At 35.3% G+C, this 21,939-nt stretch overlaps 1 protein-coding gene across 2 annotated transcripts in view; it reads right to left on the bottom strand.

Annotated features, from left to right (window-relative positions):
• The window catches only part of phf14 (PHD finger protein 14), a 249,319-nt gene that overhangs the window by 12,978 nt on the left and 214,402 nt on the right, over nt 1–21,939 (bottom strand). For both annotated transcript variants that reach the window (XM_039736617.1, XM_039736616.1), the window contains one exon: nt 4,968–5,009. In XM_039736617.1, coding sequence (XP_039592551.1) covers nt 4,968–5,009 — 42 coding nt within the window. The remainder of the gene's footprint in view (nt 1–4,967; nt 5,010–21,939) is intronic.

Consider the following 21,939-nt stretch of genomic DNA (forward strand, 5'->3'; position numbering starts at 1 on the left):
AAAGTTTTCTAAAGACGATATACAGGTAGATCAGTCAAATGGCTATTGGAAGAATGTCTTGTGTATGGATGAGTTAAAAATAGAACTTTTTGGCATGAATAAGAAGCATTATTTTTAACGAAAAACAAAGCTGCATTTCAGCGTAAGAACCTTATTACATCTGTAAAACATGGTGGCAGTAGTATAACAGTTTGGGCCTGGTTTGCTGCATCTGGACCAGAATGGCTTGCCATCATTGATAAAACTATTGTGAATTGAAGTAGCAAATTCTACAGGAACATTTCAGGGTATCAAATCATGACCTGAAACTCAAGTGAAAGTGAGACATTCATAGATACAGTGGTGTGAAAAACTATTTGCCCCCTTCCTGATTTCTTATTCTTTTGCATGTTAGTCACACAAAATGTTTCTGATCATCAAACACATTTAACCGGAGAAAAAAAATCTAAACCTACATGGCCCTGTGTGAAAAAGTAATTGCCCTCTTGTTAAAAAATAACCTAACTGTGGTGTATCACACTTGAGTTCAATTTCCGTAGTCACCCCCAGGCCTGATTACTGCCACACCTGTTTCAATCAAGAAATCACTTAAATAGGAGCTGCCTGACACAGAGAAGTAGACCAAATGAGAACAGAAGTAATTGAGATCTATCAGTCTGGTAAAGGTTATAAAGCCATTTCTAAAGCTTTGGGACTCCAGCGAACCACAGTGAGAGCCATTATCCACAAATGGCAAAAACATGGAACAGTGATGAACTTTCCCAGGAGTGGCCAGCCGACCAAAATTACCCCAAGAGCGCAGAGACGACTCATCCAAGAGGTCACAAAAAGACCCCAGGACAACGTCTAAAGTACTGCAGGCCTCACTTGCCTCAATTAAGGTCAGTGTTCACGACTCCACCATAAGAAAGAGACTGTGCAAAAACGGTCTGCATGGCAGATTTCCAAGACGCAAACCACTGTTAAGCAAAAAAAAACATTAGGGCTCGTCTCAATTTTGCTAAGAAACATCTCAATGATTGCCAAGACTTTTGGGAAAATACCTTGTGGACAAAAGTTGAACTTTTTGGAAGGCAAATGTCCCGTTACATCTGGCGTAAAAGGAACACAGCATTTCAGAAAAAGAACATCATATCAACAGTAAAATATGGTGGTGGTAGTGTGATGGTCTGGGGTTGTTTTGCTGCTTCAGGACCTGGAAGGCTTGCTGTAATAGATGGAACCATGAATTCTACTGTCTACCAAAAAATCCTGAAGGAGAATGTCCGGCCATCAAGCTGAAGCGATCTTGGGTGCTGCAACAGGACAATGACCCAAAACACACCAACAAATCCACCTCTGAATGGCTGAAGAAAAACAAAATGAAGACTTTGGAGCGGCCTAGTCAAAGTTCTGACCTGAATCCAATTGAGATGCTATGGCATGACCTTAAAAAGGCGGTTCATGCTAGAAAACCCTCAAATAAAGCTGAAGTACAATTCTGCAAAGATGAGAGGGCCAAAATTCCTCCAGAGCGCTGTAAAAGACAAGTTATCGCAAACGCTTGATTGCAGTTATTGCTGCTAAGGGTGGCCCAACCAGTTATTATGTTCAAGGGGCAATTACTTTTTCACACAGGGCCATGTAGGTTTGGATTTTTTCTCCCTAAATAATAAAAACCATCATTTAAAAACTGCATTTTGTGTTTACTTGTGTTATATTTGACTAATGGTTAAATGTGTTTGATGATCAGAAACATTTTGTGTGACAAACATGCAAAAGAATAAGAAATTAGGAAGGGGGCAAATAGTTTTTCACACCACTGTAGATAGATAGATAGATAGATAGATAGATAGATAGATAGATACTTTATTAATCCCAAGGGGAAATTCACATACTCCAGCAGCAGCATAATGATAAAGAACAATATTAAATTAAAGAGTGATAACAATGAAGGTACAGTATAACAGACAGACAATAACTTTGTATAATGTTAACGTTTACCCAGGGGTGGAATTGAAGAGTCGCATAGTGTGGGGGAGGAATGATCTCCTCAGTCTGTCAGTAGAGCAGGAGAGTGACAGCAGTCTGTCGCTGAGGCTGCTCCTCTGTCTGGAGATGATACTGTTCAGTGGATGCAGTGGATTCTCCATGATTGACAGGAGCTTGCTCAGCGGCCGTCGCTCTGCCACGGATATCAAACTGTCCAGCTCCATGCCTACAATAGAGCCTGCTTTCCTCACCAGTTTGTCCAAGCATGAGGCATCCCTCTTCTTTATGCTGCCTCCCCAGCACACCACCGCGTAGAAGTGTGTGCTCATCACAACCGTCTGAAAGAACATCTGCAGCATCTTATTGCAGATGTTGAAGGACGCCAGCCTTCTAAGGAAGTACAGTATAGTCGGCTCTGTCCTTTCTTACACAGAGCATCAGTATCAGTAGTAAGACAACTCTAAACACACAAGTCATTCTATTAAAGAATGGTTAAAGCAGAAGTAACTTCATGTTCTGGAATGGCAAGTTCAGGTCAGGACCTTAACCCTATAGAAATGTTGTGGATGGTCATCAACCAAGCAGTTCATGCAAGAAACACCATCAACACCTCTGAGTTGAAGCAGTTCTGAAAAGAGGAATGGGCTATAATTTCTCCAAGCCACTGTGCAGGGCTGATCAGTAGTTACAGGGTGGTTCATAGTGGTTTTATATTGTGACCCTGAAGTGTAAAACGTAGTCAAGAAAGAAACCCCCACAATAAAAATGTGTTCTAATAAGGAGTTTTCAAAATAATCAATTTAGTTATGTGTATTCTGTTTAATAGCACTTATTTGAAGATCAATCAAAACATACACATTAGGCAAGTCTATGTCACAAATAACTACTTTCACTTTTAATATGCTGCAGTTGTGTTTGAGACAGTGCATCCCAAACTTGGTCCTGGAGACCCACTGTGGCTGCAGATTTTTATTTCAACCAGCTTCTGTTTTAAATTAAGTGAACTGTTATTTCCCAAGTTATATGTTTTGGGAAGAATATAGAAATTAGAAAACAACTGTAAGTTTGATAAAAATATATATATATTAAAATGTACCAAGCAGTTTATATTGGAATAATGTATTTTTTTCTTTTTAACAATTTTTTTCATCTTGATTTTCATTCTACTTTTCCAGGTGTTGTAATGGTTTAATTAATCCATTATTTACTAATTAGTGGGTCTGACGCTAAAGTAGTTGCAGCCTTTGATTATTCAGTGTTGTTTGCCTGGGTGACTGCTCTGCTCATTTTTAATTGTCATAAATAAGATACAACGAGAGGGGGAAACTGCACAGAGAAAGGGTAAAAATATAATGAAATCAACAAAAGAGAGTTAAGCATTAAAATCTACAGCAAAAGCAGAAATATTTTTAAATGTCTTATAAATGTAAAAATCATGCTGCTGTGCTTTTCTGAATTTAGAATATGAGAAAAAAAACAAAAACAGCTAATTAAATGATATCAGTGTTATCAGGTGTTGTCACTAATTATGAATCTGGTTGGAACAAAACCTGCAGCCACTGTGAGTCCCCAGGACCGAGTTTAGAAAGCACTGGTTTGAGATACTAAACTAAAACTTCAAAATTTTCTGCATTCTTTCCAAGTGCTTATGAACTCAAGTTAAGATACTAACATGTAACCTTCCCCTCTTATAAATGTTTACCTTTTAAGTATTTTACCTAAATGGAATAACAAGAAATTTCTCAAAATAATCACCTTACCTTTATAAGTAGCCATTAAACATACTTTAAATCTCTAAATAGCATTCTGATATTTCATATATAATATAATTACATATATTATATACAGTATATATATATATATATATATATATATATATATATATATATATATATATATATATACACATACACACACACACACACAGATAGATAGATAGATAGATAGATAGATAGATAGATAGATAGATAGATAGATAGATAGATAGATAGATAGATAGATAGATACATTCACAAATAAAGTTTAAAGCTGCACAAATACACTTCTATAAAGCAATGTTTATGTAGAATGAATGTATGTATGAATATGTAGAAACAGTTTTTAAAACAAAAGTAGTTTTAAGTAAAAATTTTAAAAGGATTAAAGCTTATTTGCAACTTCCTAAAATTAAAAGAATTCAAATGTATCCTGTTGAGAGTTGTTACCCTGTAGAAGGGCAGGGTTTTATCATCCGCATCAAGAGGCAAGCACTTTAGGTGAGTAAAAGCTGATTGTATCCCGCAAGCAGTAACTTATGAAGGTTTTTAACTACTGTGAAATATTAAACTTCTGCAAAGCCGTAACTTATCCAGCGCTTGTCAAAACAGAAAGTGAAACCTAACTTGAAACCTGAACTGATTTTAGTATTTAGTTCCATTACTAAGCATACAAAATACTTATCAAATGTCTGTTTTCTAAACTTAGGAATTCATATGATTTGACACAATAAAAATCTATTGAAAAAAGGTTTAGAATAATGTAATAAGGTGTGTATTAATTAGGCAAATTTATGGTTTACAGTTTACTAACAGTGACTGTAAATAAATATGCAGATACAAACAATGTTTTTAAAACCTTTATACCTAGTCAGCATATATTGGCCCAGATTCACTATTTTTATAAACAAAAGAGAGTATTGTTTTTAAGCTAAATTAATTTAACAATTTACCTAAAACAGTATTTTCACTAAATCATAAAAATAAGACAAAGGCTAGTTAATGTGACACTGCTGTATATTAAAAAAGGTTATCTAATGACTGAAAAGCTCTAACAGGAAGATATTTTAAAATGTCAACAGTGTGATATATAATCATATAGTGCAGCACCATCTGAAAATTTTCATCCAAAATTGTTTGCTGATTTTAAGCCAGCATTTGGAAAGAAAAGAAAAGAAAAAACCAACAACAACAATAGTATATTTATTTAATAGCTTGTCATATAGGTATGTAAATGCTTACCTGATTATTTCTGGCATCACTGCTGATAGTAGAGGCTTCATTCTGGCAACAACAAATACACAAATGCCTTAATATGTCAGTAAAATACATTAATACTCTTCATATATGTTATGACAAAGTAAAAATAACATCACTCTAATTGAGAGTTAGCAAATTATACCAATATAAATATTGTATACTAAAGCAATAATAAATGTTATATTTCTATTCAACAGTGGGACCACAGGGTACAAAAGATTTAATCACATTTAAACATCTAAATTAAAGTTTTAAAACTTTATAATAATACCGAGCGAAAACTGTAACCTATACACTGTAAAAAATGTTAACATTATGATTTAAAACAGGCCCATTTTTTATTTTATTTTTGAGACATTGAATCAAAAAGAGATCAAATTAAAACATTGCCCTGCAACATGTAAACATTTTCCTGCTAAATACAGAAAAGCACCCTTAAAACAAAGGTGACACTCATTGCAACTAATAAGTAGCAGCAAAAGAGAAATGCCAACAAATATCAAAAATATTACTTTAGATTATTTGAATAGAAAAACGGACAGAACCGATCCTAAAACTGCCTTGTAACATTAAGAATACTTTGTCTTGAATTAACTTTATTATATGAAAACCATCACAACACACATACGCAGAAATTCAGGGCAAACAAAAATGAACTTGTATTTGTAGGGCCCCAGATGCATATTCTGCAGGCACAATCATAAAATATTAATTATTTTCTAAAAGATTTTTTGAACCATTGAATCATGGTCATTTTAGTGCTTCAGCTAGAATATCTGCTGAAATTTCTATTTATTTTTAACCACAAAACTGTAGGTGCTCTGAATTTTTATGATAATATGTAATAAATCAAAATGGATTCTGCATTTTTTATTAGCACAAAAAACAGTTTTTTAAGACACTTACATATCACTATCATCATAAAATGAATAAGTAAAATGCCAACAATATAATATTAGGTTGAGATTTGAAATAGGTTGTACACAACAGTACCTTGTAACTGACAATCCATATTGAATTAGGTCTGGATTAAAACATTTTGCTGTTAAAACAATTTCAAATGTTTACAATAGATACTTTTTTATAATATAAATGTTTTTGGCTTTTACAACAGCATCACTAATTACAGCTAATATTTATTAAATAATAATGTGTTTGTGTGGTTTGAAATCATTTGAATTTTTGGAGTTGTAATTCCATGTCCAAAGCTCAGTGTAAAAATTGTAATGTGTGTTCCTAATATAGTAAAGTTAAATGTAAGTACACTTTACAATACTAGAATATATAATAAACGCAAACATGACAGAATTAGTACTGAGTGAAATGTCATTATTTTCTCATACATATAAACTTGAACTTGAGAAAATGATTCCATATTCCACCAAGATGCAGAGTACAATGCACAGCATTATACCAGCAGCGTGTAAAACCTATTAAAATATAGTTGAGGAAGACCTATAAAAGTTACAAAATGGTAGTGATATGGAATATGAAGACCATGAGTCAGATTCTGATACCCAAAGGCTGTCTTGCTGCATGTTCTTCCTATGTTAGCTTTCAGAACAGTAATCTTCCATTTTAACTTAGAGTACCAGCAAAGTACGTAATCTCAATTTCATGTGGAGATCATTCCCCTTTCCCGAACTCGATCACATGTCAGTAAATCATGACATGTAGACTTTCATGGGGGACTGATCTTTGATCAATTGTACTTGAACTGCAGCTGCTCGAAGTTTTACATAGGAACCACCGCCACCAATTGATCGAATGTCACTGTTCTACTGCACTGTTTTGAGTATACCAGATTTCAACTTGCATACTTAACTTGCTACAGCCCTTGCATACTCAACTTGTTATAGCCCTTGTGTGAACGTTTTAGGTGTGTGTGTGTATATATGCATGTATGTAAGTTATGTTACCCGGCTTCACTAATTTCATTAGGCAATGGGTGTCACTTATAGTGCAGTTTGTTAATTGCATTTATCAGAAGTAATGTAAAACTAAGTGCTTGTCTGTATACAATAGTGGAAGGACTTTTAAAACCAGGGCCAACATTATTGACAGGCAGTATGTTGCAGTGATTAACACTAGAATTACCAGAGCCTACGAAAAAACTTGTAATTCCGTCCCACCTTAAATCGCTTCTTAAAATCGTTCACAGCTCTCCACCAGCGTCTTTTGTCATCTAAATGTGCTGATAAAAATCAGGCTGCAAGCAGCCGGCGATTCCATCCCCCCACCGACTTAGAACGTGCACAAACTTCTCCCAGCTCATGCCTTGATTGATTATCTGGGAGTGAAGTGGAGTTTTAGAGTGGAAATAATAGATCATTATTTGGAACACACGCATTTCACGTGTGTTCCGTTTCTACAGTAATCCATGTAAACACATTTTTAAAACAGAAACGTTTTTCATATTGTAGTAGTAAATGACAAAATGTAAGCATAAACTATATAACGTATGAAGCCTGAAGTCCAAATATCAAACACTTGTACAAAAGGTACAAATATAATAGAACAAGTATGCTTTTATTCAAAAATATAACTGCAGAAAAAAGCCACCTTAGCATGCCATATTGACACATACTTACTACAGCTACCACGGTAGCATAATAGTATCAGCCGTTGACTAGTATTCAAAAGGTTATGAGTTCGATTCCACATGGTTCAGTTTTGAGAAGTAAACTGCTCTTATTCTTACTATTTTAGAATAAAAACATGCATTTGATTTCAGTGTGTAACAGCCAGTAATTTATGATACTTGTAAAGGTTAGGTTTTTTTTTTTTTATTCACTTTTCATTCTCAGTCATGTTCAGGATTCTTCCCTACCCCCCATCTGAGAATGCTGTTTTCACATAAAGATGCGCTGTAGCTCTGCAGCGTACTTGTGACTGCATTCTCGTACCAGTGCTTGCAAACTGAAGTGCCTGCGTGCACTTTTCGTGGCATTACACGTCTATTTTTTTGAGCATGCCCGTGTCGCTCAAACACAGGAACATATGTTGGTGTACAAGAATAAAAAACAAGTGCACTTTTATTCTAGACTATAAGTGAAGAAAAAATAAAGCAAGTTACAGTAGGCGGTTGATACGACAGCTTGCGTGGTGCAATGCTAAGAACTGCTGATTTCCGATCCGTGCTATATAAAATCATCACATTCAAATATTAACAATTTCCACACACCCTTCCTACATTCACGACATGTGTACTTGTTGCAGTGTACACATCTCTCTGTGCTATGGTTCCTATTACACTGAATGAGCACCTGACATTGTACTTTCTTCCCTATATAAATAACATTCGAGTATAGCGCGATTCCAAATAAATCACATTTGAGTTATAGCGCATCTCCAAATAAATCACATTTGAGTTATAGCGCATCTTTATGTGAAAACAGCATTATCAGATTGATGGGGGGTAAATCGTGAACGCGACTGAGAGAATGGAACTGAATAAAAAAGGCAGACAGGGAAGCTCCTATATAATAATACAATTACTGTTATTACTATGTAGATAGACAGGGAGTTCAGCGTCGCAGCGTGTATTCAAACCCGATCTGACGCTGTTCGTTTTCAAATAATATTGCATGTACTTAACTATTTTAGAATAAAACATACATTTGATTTCAGTCTTTTTTTTTATTCAGTTCCATTCTCTCAGTCGCGTTCACGATTCCCCATCAATGGAGCAATATCAGAAAGGTGTTACCCAGCGAAAAATTGCAAAGACTTTGCATCTATCATCAGCAACTGTGCATAACATCATCCGAAGATTCAGAGAATCTGGAACAATCTCTGTGCGTAAGGGTCAAGGCCGTAAAACCATACTGGATGCCGTGATCTCCAGGCCCTTAAACGACACTGCACCACAAACAGGAATGCTACTGTAAAGGAAATCACAGAATGGGCTCAGGAATACTTCCAGAAACCATTGTCAGTGAACACAATCCACCGTGCCATCCGCCGTTGCCAGCTGAAACTCTACAGTGCAAAGAAGAAGCCATTTCTAAGCAAGATCCACAAGCTCAGGCGTTTTCACTGGGCCAGGGATCATTTAAAATGGAGTGTGGCAAAATGGAAGACTGTTCTGTGGTCAGATGAGTCACGATTCAAAGTTCTTTTTGGAAATCTGGGACGCCATGTCATCCGGACCAAAGAGGACAAGGACAACCCAAGTTGTTATCAACGCTCAGTTCAGAAGCCTGCATCTCTGATGGTATGGGGTTGCATGAGTGCGTGTGGCATGGACAGCTTGCATGTCTGGAAAGGCACCATCAATGCAGAAAAATATATTCAGGTTCTAGAACAACATATGCTCCCATCCAGATGTCATCTCTTTCAGGGAAGACCCTGCATTTTTCAACAAGATAATGCCAGACCACATTCTGCATCAATCACAACATCATGGCTGCGTAGGAGAAGGATCCGGTACTGAAATGGCCAGTCTGCAGTCCAGATCTTTCACCTATAGAGAACATTTGGCGCATCATAAAGAGGAAGGTGCGACAAAGAAGGCCCAAGACGATTGAACAGTTAGAGGCCTGTATTAGACAAGAATGGGAGAGCATTCCTATTTCTAAACTTGAGAAACTGGTCTCCTCGGTCCCCAGACGTCTGTTGAGTGTTGTAAGAAGAAGGGGAGATGCCACACAGTGGTGAAAATGGCCTTGTCCCAACATTTTTGGGATTTGTTGACCATGAAATTCTGAATCAACATATTTTTCCCTTAAAATGATACATTTTCTCAGTTTAAACATTTGTTCCGTGATTTATGTTCTATTCTGAATAAAATATTAGAAGTTGGCACCTCCACATCATTGCATTCAGTTTTTATTCACGATTTGTATAGTGTCCCAACTTTTTTGGAATCCGGTTTGTATTATTTTTTTCTGAAGCTATAAAAGTTAATATTGAAGTTGCCTCCACAGAATCATCAGTACCATTTCTGGGCTGGTGCTGTCCATATAATCACGCTTAACAAAGAGTAAAATGTTCTTTTTCCATATCTGTTAAATTCTGAAATTCTGTTAATATTTGTTTTTGAAGGGTTGCATTCATTTTTAATTAGCACACAAGGAGACAGTTTATTTAAAGGCTTATTAATATGCAACAAACTAAACTAAAATGATTAAAATGTCATGTCTGTCAGCTTGCCACTTAACGCTCTGGAACCACAAAGATTATTTTATAGTTGGACAGAGGAAACTGTCCACGTCTGCATAAGCATATTTTCATTTATTAAGAAAGGAAATAGTTAATAATTTCCAGAAATTCAAAGAAATATTTCACGGGTAACATTTAATGCTTTGGGCCTATCATCAAACATAAACACACAACCACACCCTGCTTCTACTTATTGGTCAACAGTATGAAAAAAGAGTTTGTCTAATGTCCCATTCACACTTATCTAAGAGGCTATGCTAGGGAAGTAAGGTTAAGAGACTTATAAGAATGTTTCAGTTGGCATAATGGTGCATATGGATGTTTTTGTTCAATCCTTAAAAATGGGTCTCAATCTCTGACTCTTGGGACATGGAATGTCAAGTCTCTTGCAGGGAAGGAGCAGGAGTTGGTGGGCAAGGTGAATTTCTACCAACTAGATATAGTTAGGCTCACATCCACCACCTCATTTGGTTCTGGAACCAACCCCCTTGAAAGAGGCTGGACTCTCCAGTACTATGAAGCTGCCAGGTGGAACAGTGTTAGGTGGTAGTGGGTTTCTTATTGAATCCCTGCCTGTTCAATGCATTGTTGGAGACACCTGGGGACAGCCAATCTGATCTAAAACCAAGCAATGTTTTTAGATTCATGCTAGGTATGGTTTGCCCATAACAAACACCATGTTTGAACATTAGGCAGCTCATAAGTGTACTTGATACTAGAGAACCTTAGGTCAAAGATCTATGATCGATTACATAAATCACATCATCAGATTTGCAGTCATATGTTCTGGATACTAGGATGAAGAAAGAGTTAGAGCTGGTCAACTGATAACCAGCTGGTAATGAGTTGGGTCCGATGGTGAGGGAAGTGCCTGAGGTGACCTAGAAAGCCCAAGCAAGTAGCTAGAGTGGACTAGAAACGTCTGGGGGAAGCCCTTGTCCAGAACACTTTCAACTTCAACTACCAGATGACCTTTTCCTGCATTTTGAGGAACTCATGAACCTGATGGACATGCCCTCTGTGGAGGAGGCAGAGCCAGAAGCTGATGGGGGATCAATGTCAATTTTCCTGAAGGAGGTCACTGAAGTAGTTAAGGCTCTGTAAATTGTTGGGCTTCCATGGCTCCCATGACTTTTCAATGTTGCATGGCCATTAGGAGCTGTGCCTCTGGTGTGGCAGACTACAATGGCGTTCCTCATATTTAAAAAGAGAGACAAGAAGGTGTGCACTAACTATTTGCGAATTACACTCCTCAGCTTCACTGGAAAAGCTTATGTCTGGCTACAAGAAACGAGACTTGGTCCAGTTGTGGAGCCTCAGATCCAGGAGTTGCAATGTGGATTCTGTCCAGGCCAGAATGATGTACTAGCTCTTGGTAAATCAAGATTGCCAGTCAATCTTCGTCCCTACCCTCATCTATGTTCATGTGCTTTGACAACTGACAACTTCCCTGTGGAGCTTTTATGGGCATGACAAGCTGGGAGGAGACTCGAGGGAAGACCCAAGGCTAGCTGAGAGGATTATAGCTGCCAAATGGCCTGGGATTTCCTTGGGATTCCACAGCATGAGCTGGCAAATGTAGCTGGGGAAAGGGCCTCACGGCTAAGACTATTGCCCTCATGATTCAGTTTCGGATAAGTAGAAGAAAATGAATAAAGGAACGAATGAATGAACATTTAATGTAATGTTATCAATTTAAGTATACAACTGAGTTCTTTCACATTTGTCTTACTAAACTTGGAATATAAAAGTTGACAAAAAAATTCAGTTTCTGACTGCAAATTAAGAATTTCATATTTTTAGCATGAATTTGAAAAAATTGAAAATACCACAGTTTGTACTGTAGATAGTACAAAGAAAAATCAGTTATAATAAACTTTATTAAAAATAATATATAGGAGTGAATGAATATTTATAGCATACTATTTTGATAATAATGGAAATGAATCGCTTACTGTAGTTGTTTAGCCTGTTTCTTATTCTTGGGCTGATGCTTTTAGTTTTACATATTTTATATAAATTTTACCATGAAATAAATTGCACCACATGAATATATTCTTTACCCGTATATAAAATTTAACCAAGTTAGTAATACTAGTGGGCAACAATCTATACTTGTGTTTAATTTCCTTTCAATTTTGAACTCAACTGAGTGTGACAATTAATTAACTTAATTAGACTTACTTAATTATGCTCTTTCACAGGTCAATATGTGGAGCTACTTAGATTAATAGCAAGGCTTGTAAAATTAATCTTCTTGAATAATGGTAATGACATCAAGTCATGTATTAAATGCTCTTCTGTAAATGATCATACAGGGAGGAAATAGCCATACATATGCGCACAGAACCATCTTACATTATAAAAATTACAATGTTACTCTGTGTCAAAGCAATTAACAAAAATGTGCTATAAAGATAATGAACAAATTAACATCCTGTGAGGATTTCCAATAAAAAATTACATTGGTTGTAAGAGGGATACTGTAACTAAAAAACAGATATGTTTATTAAGTTGTAACAATAAAGTAACTCAACAAAGATGACAAATCAAAACATAGTATTAACTGTGAAAATGTATTTTAATGTTGGAAAAAAAATCTAAACTAAGACCACAAATGGTTAAACAATCACCTATCATTTACAATGTCTACACACTAAATTATGCTCAGTTTTAGTTTTACTAAATCAGAATGCTTTTGAAATCTAAAAATCATTTCCTTCACAGTGGTAGAGTAACAGTGTGACCTTTATTAATATAAAGATCCCAACTTATGTTTTAAATCCTCTTAAGCTGCTTCAATAGGGCTTTTTACTAATGACTGCCAACTTATCAACTTGAGGTACTAATAGTACTATTAAAATAAAAAGTGAAAAGTAATATTTTTTTTGAAAATTTTTTTGCAATTACAAAATGATCAGGATAAACACATAAAGGAAAAGTTTACCAAAATGTACTAATGTTCGAATATCATGTCAAAGTCTAATACAACACAGATGGAATCCACCTTTCTTGTGTTTTTTTGTGTGACTTTCCTATTTTTTACTCTAAAATGAAATATATTATTTCAAACAAAATGTACAAATTGGTGCTACAAATAACGATAAAATCAACCATTAAAGACAGTAGTGCATGATTTGCATAATCTATGTAAGACAATGAGGCCTAACATGCAAATTTTTGCTTGTACAGCACATGGTTCAGTCCTGTCTCTGACATGCTCTGTGACCTTGAGCAATTAAACCTCTTTAAGCCCTTACTGCATAATGGCACATTAAATACACATGCATAAGTAAATAAAATTGTAAGTACCATGTCTTTAAAATACTTTGAAAAGACCACTATGAAAAGTGCTATATACATCTAAGATTACTTCTGTAAATTATTTGTTAAACCAAAAAGGTCTTGGAGTATCTATGTGATTTTTTTCATTTAAGATTAATTTGTTCTAAGATGAACACATTCATGTCCAGCACCAGACAACCTTTGGTAGGTTTCAAAAAAGTATGTAAAAAATAAATAAAGTGTCAGTGTTCACAATTTGTCAAGATTTTTTCAAAGTGATTATATCCATACACTTTGCCAAGGGTGCCTCCTCCAAATTCACATTGGGAGTGAAGACTGTTAAAATAAACGAATTACAGTTTTCAATTATAATGTTTAGTTACGCTGTAACTTATTTTTTTTAATTCATAATGGTGTTCAAAGAGGATTATTTAACATATTTAAAACAATGCACATGTTTGATTTAAATAATTATGACATGTAATTGAAAATGTGAAGAAAGGGCTGAAAACTATTGTAAACATTGTGGATTTCAGTTAATATAAGCTTTTGACAGAGTATTGTAAATCATGTTTTATAAGCTGATACAACAAGATCATACACAGAATAAAGATAACTAAACCTTTAACCCTATAATGTGCATATCAAACTCACCATTGGCAGAAAGATTAGAAGGAAACAAAAAAAACAACAAAACAAATCACAGTCTTCCAAGATCTTATGGTATACAATATATTCCGACAACAACTACAACTGCACAGATTCTGCTGATATTCTTAAAAATACAATTTTACACAGTACATACACAGTTCTCTTACTCAATTTCATTTTTAAACATATTCATTAACAATTCAGTCAAAATAAGTAACATCTTATGATGAATATACTATGTTGTTTCACAACAGAATATTTATAAAATGTCTAAATATATTTACAGCTGTTCCAAAAGCTAAAACACATACTCGGCATCTACTGACAATGTGAATGAAAGTGAATACAAATTTGACAGATGAAAATGCACAGTACACACTTACTAAATAAATAGTGTGCATTTGCCAATAATGCTAATTCAGATAACATCAGACTTGTTGTATCTTAAATAAAAAGTCTGTATTTCACATCTTGCCAGTCTTTTAAAGTGGAGCTATATTTTCTATATGTAACATGAATCAAAGGCAAAAACAGTTACCTTAGTAAATGTACTACTGGGCTTTACCTTTTACAAAAAATATTGCTTTGGAAACAAAGATAACATGAAACGGAGTACTGCAAAATGTATACTGAATGTCTTTATGCTGAAAATCAAGTTTTTTTCACACACCTTAAGAGGTAGCAAGGGATTCATTTTTATTTTGCTTGCAAACAAATCAAGTTCACAGATGGAAGTATACCAATCAATGCAGAAGCAGTTTCATGTTTTATATTCCTCGTCAAAATGGCTAAGTGTGTTATGGTAATGTTCCTGTTATCGTATACTTCATCATTTACCAAAGTCCAAATGAATATTATGCAAACCATAAATTAGCTTTAAACAAGCACTGCATTGCTATATAACTGGCTTTCAAATTAAAGATTTGCCAATATATTACAGGGTGCTGTCATTCTATTACTTAAATCAATTCTGCATTGCCCGGGGTGTAAGGGAAAATGGATGCAGTCTTCATTTGCAAAAGGTTTATCTCCAAAGCCAGGCTGAGAAAACAAGGCTGCAGCAATGAATTGAACCAAACTGTAATAAGCACTTTATCAAAAGTCATATAACACTAAGACTGTTTGTTGTTTTCAGGCTTTAACACAATATTAATTCTTCCAAAAATAGAGAAAGAACTGTTAAATGACTCATTGTTACATTAAAGAGCAACTGCAATTATATTTATAGCTCCTGCACTGCATTAATTTACTAGTTAAACCAGAATGGAAATACAAAATAAATACTTAACATTACATCCAGCAAATTACTAGTAGGGATAAACTGTTTTGGAGGTATACCAAAATCTTTTAAACCAAAAACAAATGCTGATTGCCAACATTTTAATTGTATTTCATAGTTACAATAGCTTTACAATCCTAGAAAAAAAAAAATTATTTACATCTCAAAACAGTAGTCTCAACAAATTAACAATAGATGTGATTTTAAATTCTCACTTCAAATGGATGTTTAAAAGATTTTGTTAAATAAAATGAAACTCAAACTGCAAATAGTACTTTATTTCTGCTATTTAGTTACTAACAAAATAAAATTTAATAGTGTCAGTAGGATAAGTACAAATAAATTAATTAATTTGAGAAGAAATGATTTAATATCTGAAGAAAAAAAAAAAAACAAAAACAAGGAAAAAGACTCCATAAATGTGGTTAAGCTAAATAACCTCACAGAAATAAACTAAGCATTTATAAATGTAACATTAATGCCAATTCATCAATTTTCTAATAAGCTTACCCAGTTTAGACTGGCCAGTGCCCTTCAAATTAGCACTCATACTGGATTAATCTGGAGATGGCAATTAACATAACATGCTGGTTATTTACTTTGACAATATGGGCTTTAGAACATATGACATGCCAGTTGTACTGGACCAACAACATTAGCATTCAGTTTAGGTTAAAATAATAAAGTGAAACACTTGTCAAAACAGTTATAAATATTTAATAACCTTTACATATTTATCATTGCAATGTTTAGAATTAAAATATAAAAATGCCAAATATAGAGAGCATTTAATATAAATATGACAGACCTCCATTATGATTTTGTTAGAGCCTAGGATAGACAATAAATTAAACAATCACTACAGGCCAAATCAGATATTGAACATTAATAGCTCAGAATGTTTGCCTGTGACCACTGAGAAAGTCATACAATGAATAATAGTTTATTGCTGGTAGTCTAATTAATTTATTCATGGGTGGCACTGGTTTGAGTGTAAACATCAAAATTAATTTAGACAATCAGAGGGTCAATGGATTGCGTCAACTTTCATAACAGGGTTAAACCAGAAACAAGAGCAAAAGAGTCAGATTCTGCACCTGTAGTTCTTAAATTAAAAAATGAATTTTTAAATTCTTTTTCACAAATACTCCTTTCTATATTATTAGGTAAAGCTCAGGTTGACAGTTCTTTGAAACCCCTTGCTCTTTAATAAGATAGCATCTGACATGGAATCAATGAATAGAAAACATAGCATCCATACAGAATGATTTTATCAACAAGGTGACAAAAAGACAGAAGAAATATAATTTTCAGGAAAACAAAACGTGGAGTATTACTAAAAAAAAAAACAAAACAAAACACAATTACTGAAGTTACAACTAAAATAAGGGAATAAAATAAGTATCCAAAATTGTCCATAAAAGCAGAACAATGTTTTCCACTCATACATACATATATACATTATATTGCACTTGTCCCTTATCTAATGTTGACTTAGAATGAAGGTGCACTCGGTCAGATTGACCACTTAGCAGCATTCAGCATGGTGATGGCTGAAGGACAGAAACGGTTTCTCAGTCTATTTGTCTTAGACTTTATCAGCTAAATGACTGTGGAGTATTAGAGTTACAAGACAGTCAACTTTAGTTTGTTTTGGACTTTTATAAAAAGAACCCACATGAGGATGAACACATGTAAAAGGAAAATGGCACCATTTAAGCTCATTAGCTATTGCTGGTTGTTATCGGCAACACATGATCATCTTCGATTTGAAAAAGAAAAAACAAAGAACTTAAATTTTTTTAAAGGAAAATTATTTTAAATGAAGCAAAAAGAAGGTTATAAACTAAGAGACAAGCATGCACTCAAAGCCACAGCAGCTGCCTGTCTTTCTGAATTTCAAAATGAAATAAAAGTCATATACTGTATATTGCTAAGACAGAAGATGGAGAGCTAGAGTAAGCCACCTGATAAATGGAAGAATTAAGACTGACATTTTAAAAAATTGCTGGAAAAAAGTCTGCTGTCCTCCAGAAACAAAGATGCCCAATCCTTATAACACATTTATATCACACACATGATGAAAGCTACCTGGACCTGGACCTTCTTTTCTGTTTTTGCAATTTAGGAATAACTTTTACATTTTTCCTTTCTGGTTTGAAATGTGATTAACACAGTAAGCTAACTCAATAATTTTAAAAACACGATTATTTGTTAGGTAGTTAAACTGATTATATGTGGTAATTTAAGAAACAGAAAATGTACTTCAAGTAAACAGAAAAAAATCTTTGCTCTTTGAACTACTATCCTTGGCTGAAAATGCAAAAGATGCTATAACAATGAAAACAGGCCACATATTGAGTAACACGCAAGTAATGAATAAAAGCAATGCAAGACAGTAATTGAGCTGCACTCACAATACAGGGCTCATTTCATGATTTACAGTGTTGTCCATTTGTGACATGCTTTCAAAGAAAACCTACAGCTGCAAATTCTATTCCTTAACTGATCTTACTCCTTCACAACAACAAACCTAGATTTTTTGTGCAGGGATTAACTGCACAATTCCTTTGAATTAATACCAAATTCTGCACTTTTACAGAAAATGTACACAGTGAATGAATTTGAAATCTATAGTTGTGGTGTTATAACCCTTAAAAAAGCTTTTTATACTTTTAAAATTACAATTTCCATTAGCGGACTACCTTTGGATTTGTCAGCATAGCAGATGTGCGACTTGTCTGCTATTATCATCTGTGTATACATTTAAATATTCCCTAAAGTTATAAAAAGCCCTTAATGAAACTGCGTTTACTTAAAGGTTATAACAAGCCCTTAATGAAACAGCGTTTACTATGTCATGTGCTCAGCAAAGTCATAATATTAATGAAAGTCTAGTGTTTAAATACTTTTTTAATATTTGGCCTGCTTTGAGAGGAAATTCTGAAAATCTTGCTACTGTTTAATTCTTCTTCTTTTGGCTGCTCCCACTAGGGGTTGCCACAGCGGATCATCTTCTTCCATATCTTTCTGTCCTCTGCATCTTGTTCTGTTAAACCCATAACCTGCATGTCCTCTCTAACCACATCCATAAACCTTCGCTTAAGCCTTCCTCTTTTCCTCTTCCCTTGCAGCTCTATCCTTAGCATCCTTCTCCCAAAATACTCAGCATCTCTCCTCTGCACATGTCCAAACCAACGCAATCTCGCCTCTCTGACTTTGTCTCCCAACCATCCAACTTGTGCTGACCCTTGTCACACAGTGCAAATCTTACTTAGCATCTATAACTCTGCCACCTGCAGCTCTGTCTCTTGCTTTCTGGTCAGTGCCACCATCTCCAGCCCATATAACATAACTGGTCTCATTACCATCCTGTAGACCTTCCCTTTCACTCTTGCTGGTACCCGTCTGTCACAAATTACTCCTTACACTCTTCTCCACCCATTCTACCCTGCCTGAACTCTCTTTTTCACCTCTCTTCCACAATCCCCATTACTCTGTACTGTTGATCCCAAGTATTTAAACTCATCCACCTTCGCCAACTCTACTCCCTGCATCCTCATCATTCAACTGACCTCCCTCTCATTTACACACATGTATTCTGTCTTGTTCCTACTGACCTTCATTTCTATCCTCTCTAGAGCATATCTCCACCTCGCCACGGTCTCCTCAACCTGCTCCCTACTATCGCTACAGATCACAATGTCATCAGCAAACATCATAGTCCATGGGGACTTCTGCCTAATCTCGTCTGTCAACCTGTCCATCACCATTGCAAATACGAAAGGGCTCAGATCCGATCCCTGATGTAATCCCGCCTCCAACTTGAATGCATCCGTCACTGCTACTGCAGACCTCACCACTGTCACACTTGCCTTGTACATCTCCTGTACAACTCTTACGTACTTCTCTGCCAATCCCAACTTCCTCATACAATACCACAGCTCCTCTCGAGGCACTCTGTCATATGCTTTCTCCAGGTCCACAAAGACGCAATGCAACTCCTTTTGGCCTTCTCTAAACTTCTCCATCAACATCCTCAGAGCAAACATTGCATCTGTGGTGCTCTTTCTTGGCATGAAACCATACTGCTGCTCACTAATCATCACCTCACTTCTTAACCTAGCTTCTATTACTCATTCCCATAACTTCATGCTGTGGCTCATCAATTTTATTCCCCTGTAGTTACTGTAGTCTTGCACATCCCCCTTATTCTTAAATATCTATTCTAAAACTAAGAATTGAAATTAATTGTACGTTGTGTGATTCTTAAACTGTTCGTTATATTTTTGGTTAAACTGCATATCTTATTTTAAGACTTTGCCCTGTTTCCTTCCTGGAAAAAAAATACTAAAATTCCTTTTCTTTAATAGATGAGAAAAGGTTTTCTCATTCAGCAAAATAAAATATATCTTTAATATCTGTGACAAAAAGAATCATTTTGGCCACAGTGCACATTACTTTACATGCACACATACATATCTAACATATAAAGATAAATGTGTGTTTGCCTAGTATGCAAATGTTGAATCTGTCTCTGTGAAATTTTGCACAGAATCTCCATATGTATAGGGAAAGACCAAAGGCAAAGCTTTCTTCCAAAATGTAGTCAACGGTTCCAACTTGAGGTGCACACACTATGTGTGTGTGTGTGTGTGTGTGTATAAAACACGTACTATATACAAGTGGAGTCCCGTTGCAACGAAACTTATGAGACTATAAAAATATTTTGTTATTCTGAAAATGTTGTTATAACAAATATGGGGAAAATACGTATACTGTTGTGGCCAGGGTTGCCCGAAATTTGCCATCTCTTCATAGCTGCACTGATGCATCTGGTAAACAGTAAACCAAGGACAAAGCAATCTGCAGGATCAGGCTTACCACGTAACGTGTGTGTCTCACAATGTTTAGAATATGGAGCACACTGCTCTTCCTCGCACTCTCCTGATCTATCATCTTCTCCAGACTGCATCTGCTACAGTGGTGATTCCAAGCCGCTGATGTTCTTCTAATTTGAAGATGGAAGCTAAAGCAGGACACTTCCCCATGTTGCAAGTACGAACAGCTCCTATTTTGAATGGAGTCTTGAGACCATACCTGTCTTCTCTATACAGTAATAAAGTACCTGTATTTTCCAGGGAAACCTGGACTCACCTTCCTGTCTCTTGTGCACCTCTGTGACCAAAGCTTGACAATTACCTGTATAAAAAAATAGCGCTTCTTAAACTGCAAAAAAAATTTTATTTGAAAATAAGATGTTAGATGTTTTTTTTTTTCTTTTTTTTTATAGAAACGCAGGATGAAAATGAAACATTAGATACAACTTTTTTTTTTTAAATAGACATACAGATATGAAAATACAGAATGCAAATGAGATGTTAGATGAAGATGAGGCATGATTCCGAATGCTTTTGCCACATCATTTTTCTTCATTTCGGAGTCAACAATTTTCAACTCTGAGAACTGCTGCGGAACTCGAACTGTACAATATCGGCACATGACACAACTACGCATGCGGACACAGACTGACTCAGAATTTGGCTGTGTGTATGATGTTACACCTACATTCTTACCGAGCCTCGTAGAGACTGCCCAAGACCTGAACTTTTGCAAGAGGCTGTCTCTTTCTATGAGACAGCCTGTTGCAGGGTTCCCGAGAATCAGCACAGAAAGTGTAGGTGTGGCATTAAGTATTTTTATAAAATTAAAATTAAAAAATTTTAAAAAACGTTACATTGAAATTTGAATTATATCAAAAAAAGTCAGTTTAACATGATGTTGTATGAATGCTTATTCAGGCCAACAAAAAGTATTCATCACTCTGAAAATTTTGTTACTTTGGTATTCGCTATAATGGGATTTAATCTGTGTGTGTTTGCGTGTGTGTGTGTATATATATATATATATATATATATATATATATATATATATATATATATATATATATATATATATATATATATATATACACACACACACACACACACATAATTATATACATATATAAATATATACATACATGTAAATATTTATTGAGTGGGCAAATATAGTCTCAAGACTTTATTTAAAAAAACATTACAAAAGCACACAGGTTACAAGCAGCGATGTGGACAATCTTCTTGCTTTAGCTCTGTTTTTCAGATTAAAAGGGGACAAAGTTTTTTTCATCGAGTAGGTTCAATGGCTCTGAAGCAGTGGCTGGGGCAGACGCAGTCTGGAGGAGAGAGGGCAGAAGAGTGAGCCATTGGGCTGGTCAGGGCTTGTTTTCTTTTTTTAATTTCCTAAACATCATGTGACAAGCATGTTATGCTGTAAGTCTGCAAACCTGCAGCTGATCCTGCCAAGGGCCAGTTAAGAGTTTGCTTGTTTCCCACTGAAATACTATTTAAGAGGGAGTATTTTCGAAGGGTAGCTGTGTTTCTTTACTATTGGTTTACAGTTTAATAGAGAGTCAGTGTTCAGCCCCCGGCATACGCAGTAGAAATATGCAGCAGACTAGCTACCAAGCTGTCTTTGCGCGACTGTCAGCATCACTGGTCACTCAATAACAAGTGTATTGTTATTCATTCAATT

The sequence above is a fragment of the Polypterus senegalus genome, chromosome 15 (assembly GCF_016835505.1).
Source record: "Polypterus senegalus isolate Bchr_013 chromosome 15, ASM1683550v1, whole genome shotgun sequence".
NCBI classification, from domain to species: Eukaryota; Metazoa; Chordata; class Cladistia; order Polypteriformes; family Polypteridae; genus Polypterus; species Polypterus senegalus.